The 10,504-nt window shown below is 39.1% G+C and overlaps 1 protein-coding gene across 1 annotated transcript in view; it reads right to left on the reverse strand.

Annotated features, from left to right (window-relative positions):
- Positions 1 to 6,990, reverse strand: part of LOC143280009 (jouberin-like) — a 60,956-nt gene extending 53,966 nt beyond the window's left edge. The window contains exons 1-8 of the mRNA XM_076584450.1: positions 6,972 to 6,990; positions 5,906 to 5,980; positions 5,247 to 5,313; positions 4,631 to 4,700; positions 3,491 to 3,632; positions 2,509 to 2,626; positions 1,285 to 1,873; positions 798 to 843 (exon numbers count right to left, since the gene is read on the reverse strand). Coding sequence (XP_076440565.1) covers positions 798 to 843; positions 1,285 to 1,873; positions 2,509 to 2,626; positions 3,491 to 3,632; positions 4,631 to 4,700; positions 5,247 to 5,313; positions 5,906 to 5,980; positions 6,972 to 6,984 — 1,120 coding nt within the window. The 5' untranslated portion in view covers positions 6,985 to 6,990. The remainder of the gene's footprint in view (positions 1 to 797; positions 844 to 1,284; positions 1,874 to 2,508; positions 2,627 to 3,490; positions 3,633 to 4,630; positions 4,701 to 5,246; positions 5,314 to 5,905; positions 5,981 to 6,971) is intronic.
- Positions 6,991 to 10,504: the final 3,514 nt, after the last annotated feature.

The raw sequence follows: 10,504 nt of genomic DNA on the forward strand, positions 1-10,504 counted from the left end.
AATCATCAGACATTGGATAGTGTCACAGGGAGGTCGCGGCAAATCATGCACTCCAGGCAATGGGCAGAGCAGTGGAAATCCGCAGTCTGTTCCAGCACCTCTCATCAACAGTCTGTTCCAATCTACAGCATTTTCAGCCAGCTCAAATCAAAGAGTGAAAGTGACAATGTACTGTGAAGACTTCTGAGTCCAATCTAAGAATCCTGTGTTCAAAGGTTTGATCCCTGTATCGGCACTCTGGGTGGAAGTCATTTTTTTCTTATGTCCAAGGTCAGTATGTGCAGACTTGTCAGTGCTTTAATTTACCCCTCCAGTGCCAGGGGGAAAACAGCAGAAAGTGGTGTTTCAGGTCATAAAACATTATCAAAAACAATAAGCCTAAAACTGAGAAAATGGTCTGGAGATATACCACTCTGGACGAACTGTGTGAATTTTCAGCCTTCCAGAGCTATTTCTCTTTTTCTGATGATGTCATCAGTGATGTCACTATGCGCATACATAATACGTTTATGGCAGTCAAGGGATTTTAAGCCACTTTGTGTGTATACAAATGCAGAGGATTTAATAAAATATAAACTTTAAAATTCCTGCTGTCTACATCAGCTATTGGTGGGTTATGGAAAAATGAATACACCCAGCATGCACATCCCAAAATTGGAGTACAGCTACCTCAGCAGTCGGGTAAAAATGATCATTCACATAAAGGCCCACTTTACACAGAAGGAAAACCGACAGCACAGATCGCAGAGGTTTCTAAGGAAAGAGGTAAATGCTACAATGCATCATTTTGCTCTTACCTTTCTTCTTTTTCTTCTTCTTTCCCTTTTTGGTTTCCACTGATTCCTGTTGAAAAGAGGTAAATATAATAACACTCAATCAATCATAGTTCTGTCAAGCAGAACATATATACAACAGAAAGAATTACTGAATACAAGATACGGGAATGAATGGACAAATACTATACACCTAACCTCTCTCTCTCTCTCTCCTGTGAACACCATCAACAAATACAAACACACATCCACACTGCATAATAATCTAACTAACCACACACAAAACACAAACACACACACACACACACACACACAAACACACACACTCATTTCTGACAGATTTCAAAATATCTCTCCTAGATGAATCAAAAACATGACCTGTTCCACCCTTCCAGCAAAACCACCAAACTTATCTTTTTTTCTTCTTTTTTTTTTTTTATAAATAAAGAAAATAAATGTTTCACTATCCATCTTTTGGTGTTGAACTAAAACCACCAAAGATCAGTCTTACTTCTTGAGTCTCTGCTGCTGCCGATTCTGCTGCCTCCTCGTCCACCCCTGCTTCTTCATCCTCCTTCTTTCCCTTCTTCTTTTTCTTGTCTTTCGACCCGTCCTCTTCACCGTCTTTCTTCCCTTTCTTCTTCTTCTTGGCCTCTGCCACACCTTCCTCCTCCTCTTTCTTCTCTTCTGTCCCGACGTCTTCATCATCCGTCTTCTCCTCCTTTTTCTTTTTCTTCTTTTTCTTCTCCTCTTTTGGGGAGGCGACTGGCTCCGCGGGTGGAGCTTCTGCTTCTTCAGGAATGTCCGGTTCCGTGTCCTCCGTCTTCTTCTTTTTCCGTCTCCTGGGAGACGTGACCGGAGTTTCCGTTTCCGTCAGACCGTCCTCGGAGGCAGGGGACTGGGTGTCGAGCTGCTCCACCAGCTTCTTCATCTTCTTCTTCACCGCCCTGGCTGAGGACACAGGGGTCTCTGGCTCCGGCGAGGCCGTGTCTTCTTCGCGCGGAGACTGGGCATCTTCTGCGGGCTTCTTCTTCTTCTTCTTTCTCTCTCTTGGAACGGGCGCTGCCTCTTTTTCTTCTGTTTTCGATTCAGATAGTTCCCTGTGGGAAGAGGGAGAAAGAAAAAGAAAGAGAAATCCAATTTTTATATACATCAGTGTTATGGAACTGTGGAGATAATGAACAGAATTTTCTATACATCAGTGCTTTGAAACACTGCTGTTGAAGTGATGATGAGAAATCCAATTTTCATACATCAGTGCTATGGAACGCTGCTGTTGGAGGAATAATACAGGATGATTTGGTGGTAAATTTGGAAAAAACAACAACATCAAACAGCATATCTTTCTGAAATGGCTTTAAAAAGGACTCTGAATATAAGGCTGCAGCTGACTATGGCTTCTGCTCAGGTTGTTCAGACTATGTTCTTCTAGTGCTATGACAGTGACTTTCACATATCAACAGTAGAAGGAAATTCAGTGATGAAAAAAAAAAGTGTATACAATGATTATCATCCATAAAAAGAAACATTTTTGAAAATTTTAGCAGCTTTAATTTCAACATCTTGCTGTATTCCACCACATGTACACAACTAGTTTTGTAACAACAAAAATCTACAATTGAAAACAAATTGTTTGGACTAACATCATATAAGTTTTGCTACATATAACACATCCCCGACCCCCACCCCCCGCCTTATCCCCCTTACACATAGTGAAGACGTCAGCAATGCTTACAGTGATGGTTCAGGGGTTACTTCTGTTTCCACAGCGTCTTTCTTCTTCTTCTTCTTGGCTTTGATCTTCTCAGCTTCAGCAATTTCAAGGTTGTCTTTCAACGGCTTTAGACCAGTGCCTGAAAACACATCTTGGATCGTCAATGACATACTTAACATTTCATAATATATGTGAATGTAAATATTCACTGATTTAATATACCTTCTCTTTTTTTTTTTTTTTTCATCTGAGGATGTCTGACTGTAAATGTATTCCAACAAAGCCATTCTTCTCAACTTCAGTGAAAAATTGTATCTTCATCAATGTTCACAAAAAATGAAAGGAAAAATATAATAAAGATAAAAATAAACAAATTCAACAGCAGATAAAATATAATACTATATATTCAAAACATAAACATCAAGTTTTCAGATGTCTTGCTATCGAGCAACACCAGCCCCCACCCCTACACTGATGCATAATAAAAAGTCTTAAAAAAAGCTCACCTCATCATTTAACTGTTATCTGCAGCATTTAACAAATAATTAAAATCCATTTTTTGCTACCTGATTCAGAAAATCTTCTTTTCCCTCTCTCACTTCTGTCTGTTTGTTTTTTGTTTTTTGTTTTTTTTTGTTCGTTTTCTTCTTCTTGTTTTTTTTTTGGAGGGGGGGGGGGGATGGATTTTGGGGTGTTGTTTTTTAAAATAAGTATCTATGTGTGCGTCTGTGTGTGTGTGTGTGTGTGTGTGTGTGTGTGTGTGTGTGTGTGTGTGTCTCTGTGGATAATATTAGAAAGAATGATAATGAATTCATGTAGCGCCAAATCATACGTGGAGACAAATCAAATCACTTTTCATACCAGACATTCACACACACTCTGAATCAAAGGATGACAGGCAAAACTTATAAATACAAGTTGACTGAAGGCTAGAAAACAAAAAACAAAAAAACAACTATAGACAGAAGGAGGGCTGACAATGACACCCATAAGATCCACACACCTGACTGCTGCTTTCTCTGCCGTTGTTTGTTGCTCTTCTCATTCTTGGGGCTGTCGTCAGGCTCATAGATGTTGTTCAGCAGGGCCGTGTCCGCTTCTTTGTGAAGGCCTTCGATGCCTTTACCTTTGCGCAGTGACTCCAGCTGTGTAGTCATGTTTTGGATGTTAGAGAACAACTCACACAGTTTTGTATTATCTGTCATTAATTAATAACTCAAACAGCAAATGCAGGTGTACATACCATGCACATACTCACAGACACTGGTGACTTTAACAGCATATATGCATATGCTTGTCTGTATACACACACACACACACACACACACACAGACACATCTGCACAAGATTCAGCACTATATAAATACTATCATCATCATTATTATTACATACATAGAAACACACCATATGCAAATAAATGACAAACTAGTTACCTGTTCAAACAGGAACAAAGTTGGAACAGACAAGTGATGAAGCACAGACTCCGAAGCAGTGATAAGTAATAGTAGATATCAGTATCCTTGCAGAAGAAAAAAAAGCTTAAAAAAAAAGCAAAAAAAAAGCAACATACACCAACCGACACAAGCAGCTAGATTGAATCACTGGAGACAGATTCACAATGATAAACCTAACAGACATCAAGTGTCTGATGAAGACAGAAAAGACGAATAAAGTACAATTGACAAAAATTAACCTTCCATAGGACAGCAACCTTTCATGGTCAGGAGACACACAGAACTATGCTGGCAGGAGGTTTGTCTCCTGGTATGGCCACCCAAGTCAGACAGGTTAAGAACAGAGACCAGACAAACAGTGATCCACTGCTGCAGACACTCCAACACAAGAAAACATGGAGAACTTTAGCCTTAAAGGGAAAGGGCTCCTGTCTTCTCAGAGACTTATGGCAAAATGTGGTGAACGCCACGAGTCCTCAGAAGCCACAGAAATACCTGATTAAGAGACATCCAGGCAAACACCAAGAAGATGAACCTTATCTGGAGCTTGACAGTGTCAAATGCACAGGATAGGAACTATGGAGGTCTCTCATTGACAGCCTATACCCCGGGGAGTTTGGGGGGAGGTGGGGAGGGGCAAAAGGCCTGAGTAAGTAAGAAAGAAAAGTAGATCTGAAGTTGCTACTTACCACAGCATCGTCTGCATCGGCATCTTTAGTTTTCTTTTTCTTCTTCTTCTTAGCTTCAGTGACAGCATCCCTGATTTCAAGAATGTATACAACAGTTTTCAGCACATTGTTATTGTTGTTGTTTTTCATCCAATACATCAAAATTTATGCAAGCAAGTCCTCCTTTTCCATTCAGCACTTAAAAAGAAGTTAGCTTAAATTCAACAAGCCTTTTCTCTTCTATAAGATAACATGAATGACTCACTGTCGCTTGATATTATATAATAATATCCCTCTTTTTAAGTTCCAAATTATCAATGTGGTGGATATATGTGTGAGTACACAGGCTAGTTCTCTCCATTAAATGTATTGTCATCATTCATTTGTGATTTCATTTTAAGTTTATACAACCCAAAGATACACAAGAAATAATGAAAACATGAAGCGTGTATGCAAATGTGTGTGTAGTGACATGCATACATGTGATTAAATGTATGTGAGAGAAAGAAAAAGAATAACTGTGCACAAGGACATGTGCCTGTAAACGTGTCTCAAACAAAAGCTCACAACATATTTTATGTCTATGTCAAAGTGAAAATCAAAATGTGACTGGAAAAATGAGAACACAGTAACTTACTTTGTTGACTGTGCAACAACCTGTTGTAAAAGCTCATCCACTCTCAGCTTTGTACTTGTCTGATCATCTGTGATAAAATATATATATATATATATATATATATATATATATATATATATATATATATATATATATATGAAGTTCTATTGTGATATATAACCAAGAGCAGTTTGTAACAAAGCAAAAAATACTTTAATTTTGAAAATCACATATGCATACAATATGCACACACACACACACACACACACACACACACACACACACACACACACACACACACACAAGCAATTTCATGCCATTCCAGTCAGCACACCAAATCCATCTGTACAACGAATACACTGTATAAAGTATAGAACCTGTTTATCATTTGTTGTTACCAGCATGCATTCACTAAAATTCACATTAGCCAAGGAGTAGAATAAATGAATAAATTGAACAAATAATATCTAATTTCATGTCATCTTCAAGTTTATTACATCAGCAACACCAATGCAGCTCCTTTGTGGGAAAATATCCTTTTCTAATAGATGTATCAGAATAAATTTAAAAGACAATAACACACACACACACACACACACACACACACATACACACACACACACGTATATTGCGCATGCCGATACACATTCAAATGACAAGCATAGTGTTTCAGTACTTACGAAGAGGAATTTCTTCTGCCTTGGGCTTATTTGGTTTCTCCTTCCTCTTTCTGGGCTTGGGCTGAACTTCAAGCCCTAATAATTAGTGTAATGAAATATTAATAGGAAGCGACAGACAGACAGGGGGCATGTATTTAAATATATTTCACAGAGAGAGAGCGAGATTACCATAGTGAATATCTGTGTGTATGTCTACATTTGTGTGTGCATTCGTGTATTTGTGCATAGACATATATGTATATGCATTTATGCTTTTGTATATGTCACATGTGTGTGTGTGTGTGTGTGTGTGTGTGTGTGTGTGTGTGTGTGTGTGTGTGAGTGTGCATTATATCTGTGTGCTTGTGTTCATAAGAAGACCATTTCCTTCATTATAGCATATCATGATTTCCCCTCAGTAAAACAGCATGTTACTTGATAATGGAACTATGAATTGGAAGGTGCTGTAGAAATCTATAACATTTACTGCTGTGAACGAAATGCTGCCAAGCAGTACTGCATAAATGTGTATTCACAGATCCTGAAAGTGTAACAGAAAACTGTGATGAGTGATACCCTGTGAATGATAAAAAAAAAAAATTGTAGAATTATTGTAGAAACATTATAAAGAGAAAGCATGCCAAGCATAATATATACAGTTCGGCATTCTTTCTGTACCTTACCGCCCTCATCTAAAAAAAATAAAATACAATAATAAGATTAAAAAAAAAGAAAAAAAAAAGAAAAGGCATATGACACCCCCAAACAAAAAAGACAAAATTACCTGCTTATTACACGTGTCAAACGTGATGATGCATGGAGGAATATGTATCATTATAAAGGACATAACATGCAAGGCACGAATGAGTTGCGACAATCCTCCAAAAAACGAAAATGACAGGTCAAAGCATGTTGCTAAGAGATATTCGTCCTTTTCTGGGAGTAAAATGATCTCCTATGTTACTACGCAAGGTATACTGGTGACCTTTACAAGTAATAACTCTAAAAGCGTAAAACATTCAGAGGCCTAAGCATAAAACTGCACAGTAATTTAACGAAAAGCAAATTCCTTGCCGACAGCACTCACCGTCTTCCGCCATGATTGTTTACGGTCTCCAGCGCGCAGTGAATTCAAGAGGAACAATCCACGTTAACAATCAAACGCTGTAATGTAGTTGACTCCCTTCACTGAAAGAGTACAGTCATTGGCAACCTGAACTGCAATATAATAATAATAATAATAATAATAATAATAATAATAATAATAATAATAATAATGGATACTTATATAGCACACTATCCAGAAATCTGCTCTAGGTGCTTTACAAAAACGCTTTTGATAACATAAAACATTATATCTATGTTACATACACACACCAAAATGTGACCACACACACACACACCACGCACGCACGCACGCACGCGCACACACACACGCACGCACGCACACACACACACTGCATACATACATTTTAACATACATGTGTATCTAACAGCTACCCTAACACATACGCACACATAGGCAGGCACAAACTTACATAAACACACGCACACACAATACACATTCATATACATGCATGTAGTTGTGGACCTGCCGCAATTGAACTTATTGCTGAGGGAAAAGGTGAGTTTTGAGACGAGATTTAAAAGATGCGAGGGAATCAGAATGACGGAGGTTATCAGGGAGCTTGTTCCACGTCTTTGGCGATTGAAAAGAAAACGATCTGTGTCCATAGGTCTTACTTCTGACGTGAGGTATCCTGAGAAGTCGAGTATCAGAGGAAGAACGGAGCTGGCGAGACGGGGTATAGATATGGATGAGTTCAGAAAGATACTTTGGGCCAGATCCGTTGACTGCAGAAAAGGTCAGAGTGGATAGCTTATAGTCTATTCGATCAGAAACAGGCAACCAGTGGAGAGACTGAAGAAGAGGAGAAACATGGTCAAATTTAGAAGCTCTGCAAATGAGTCTGGCAGCGTTATTCTGAATTCGTTGGAGTCTGTCTAACAGGTATTTGGGAAGGCCGGCCAAAAGAGAGTTGCAGTAATATAAAATAAATAAAAAAATCAAAGATCCCACTGAGTACAGCCCGTTTTTATCATTAGCTCTCGAACCTCCCTGAACCTTAGATGATGTCGAGCCTTGAAGGAAATAATTATATTGCTGAAGAGAAATATGATTGGATGAATTTTGCAGGCCTTAGTCACATTCTCCTTTTTGCTTCAAAGCTATGACATTTTGTTGACTTAAGGCTTTTGATTTTGTGTATGTGTGCACGTGAGTGAGTGAGTGTGTGCGTGTGTGTGAAATAAAGTGATAAATTTTCAATGTGGAGAATGACCCTGAAAAGAGTGTTGTACACGTTTCTCAAGGAGACATTCCTGTGTTCGGACAAATCCATGTACACCACACATTTGCTAGGCTGATGCTTGACAACAGTTTAACCCAACGTGCTTGTCAGGCCTTGAGGGCCTGTGTGTGTGTGTGTGTGTGTGTATATATATGTGTGTGTGTGTGTGTGTGTGTATGTACATATATAGAGATGTGTGTGTGTGTGTGTGTGTGTGTGTGTTATTTGTGTACCTATCAGAGTGGATTTCTTATGCAGAATTTTGCCAGAGGACAACACCTTTGTTGCCATTTGTTCTTTTTGAGTGCGCAAAGTGCGTGCTGCACCAAGGCCTTGGTTTATTGTCTAATCTGAATGACTAGACACTCTGATCTTCCAGTTAAACTTGGGAGAAAGGAAGAGGATCCACTCTGCAGATGTGTCTTTTCATTCTCCCACCTTCCTCCTTGGAGTGTTTTATGAAAGACAGCTAGGGTACATTCGCACAGTCCAAGTCTTCCAAGGGAATCCAGACTTCAACAGCAATGACTTTGGTGGTCAAGTAAATAAAATGTTCTTCTGGATATGAGGCTTTGAATTTCAACCACAAGTGTTCTTTTTGTTGTTTGTGTTTCATTGTTCTGAGTTGTTTGAGAGATACCCTGCACACACACACACACATATGCGTGCTCTGTTTTTTCCCCATATTGCCATATTCTGGATGTTATTCATATATGATCATATTCTGTTTGTTGCCTGTTTAAAAGCTGGTATAATACTTTTCTTCACATAGTCTCTTGTTGCCTGGTCAAGACTAAGGCAATAACCTTGTACATGCCCAAAACATGGAATAACTGAATGCATAAAATATAAAACCAATGGCCCCACTGTGAGGGAAACAAAACTATCTTGGCCTTGAACGATGGTATGTCATGGTGACCTCAGTACCAAGTTCCCAATGTCCATGACTGTGACAAGTACATATCATGGTTTCAGTGTGTTGACAGACTTAGATAGGGAGGAGGGATGTTGCTGGAGAGATGTACTGATTGTATTTTCTCCATGGTGAACAAGGGGAATGGGAGGGTGTGGGGAGTGAGGGATGGCACTCACACAATTTGTTATCAGTAGAAGAGGATCTTGGATGGGTGAATATCATGAGCTGATTGGTGTTTTTGTTAGCAGAGGGTTGGGATGGGGAGCAAACAAAGGTGGCTGTGTACTGGGTCAGGAGGAATAGTTGTGGTTTTTCAGAGCAGTCAAGTGTCAATGCAGAAGGATGCAAAAGGATAATTAAGAAGTGGGACAGAGATGCCAACCACTGTCAAGTGTTTGCAGGAACAATCAGCAAATTTGGTGAGAACATTTTAAATTTGGTAGGAACACTTGGACTCCGATCCACATCAGCAAACATACTTTTTACAGCTGATACATCTGTGGCACTTCCCTGGTCTTTGTTCGTCTTGTTTCTCACAATTGGAATTGACCGCTGACTTCAAGATTGCTGCATGAATTTGTATTGTACAAGCGACGCAGCATGCAAAACCCTGGCTAAGTCAGAGTTTATCATTTCTGACATTTATGTACTTTTACAAAGGGTAACTCACATTGTACTGCTGGTTAGCTCCCCCTTCCCCACAGACGACCATTTTGTATGGGTAAAAAATAAAATCACCAGAAAGCAAATGTTTTAATTTATGAACTGAAAACTTCAAAACTGATCAGTAAGGTAACAAGTTAGTTGCGGACAAAATATAAAACTTCCTCCTTTCTTATGCTATCATACAGTGAGAAGATGAAAGTATACATATTTTATTTTCAAAATTTGCACACACTGATGATTTTAAAACAAATGTAGGAAAGCACAAAGAGTTGAAACGGATTAAATTCACAGTGTTACACAGCCATGAAAGGCCCCTCCAACTAATTCTGTTGTCTCTGCCTTCTGACTGAGACCAAACTGGGTCAGACGCCATTGTTGACACGCACTGTTAATGTGAACCGGTCATCACTAAAATAACTCTCCTGCTCATGAGCACAGCCACATACACTGCATTTATTGGAGGCAGTGGAGAGTGGAAAAGTCAGTTAAGACATTCTTAGCTCATAATAATGTCATTATGAAAATTAGGTGCCACTCCAAAGATTCTTAACTATCTGAGGCCCAGATCGGGGCCCTTCATCTGAAACAGTTGTAAACAGTAGGGCCCCGATCAGGGCCTTTCGTCCTGAGTGAGTTAAAAATCACAGGGTTTTTTTTCTATAATTTTTTCAAAGTTGGTGTGCCTGA

This window comes from Babylonia areolata, chromosome 3, assembly GCF_041734735.1.
Source record: "Babylonia areolata isolate BAREFJ2019XMU chromosome 3, ASM4173473v1, whole genome shotgun sequence".
Taxonomy (NCBI): Eukaryota; Metazoa; Mollusca; class Gastropoda; order Neogastropoda; family Buccinidae; genus Babylonia; species Babylonia areolata.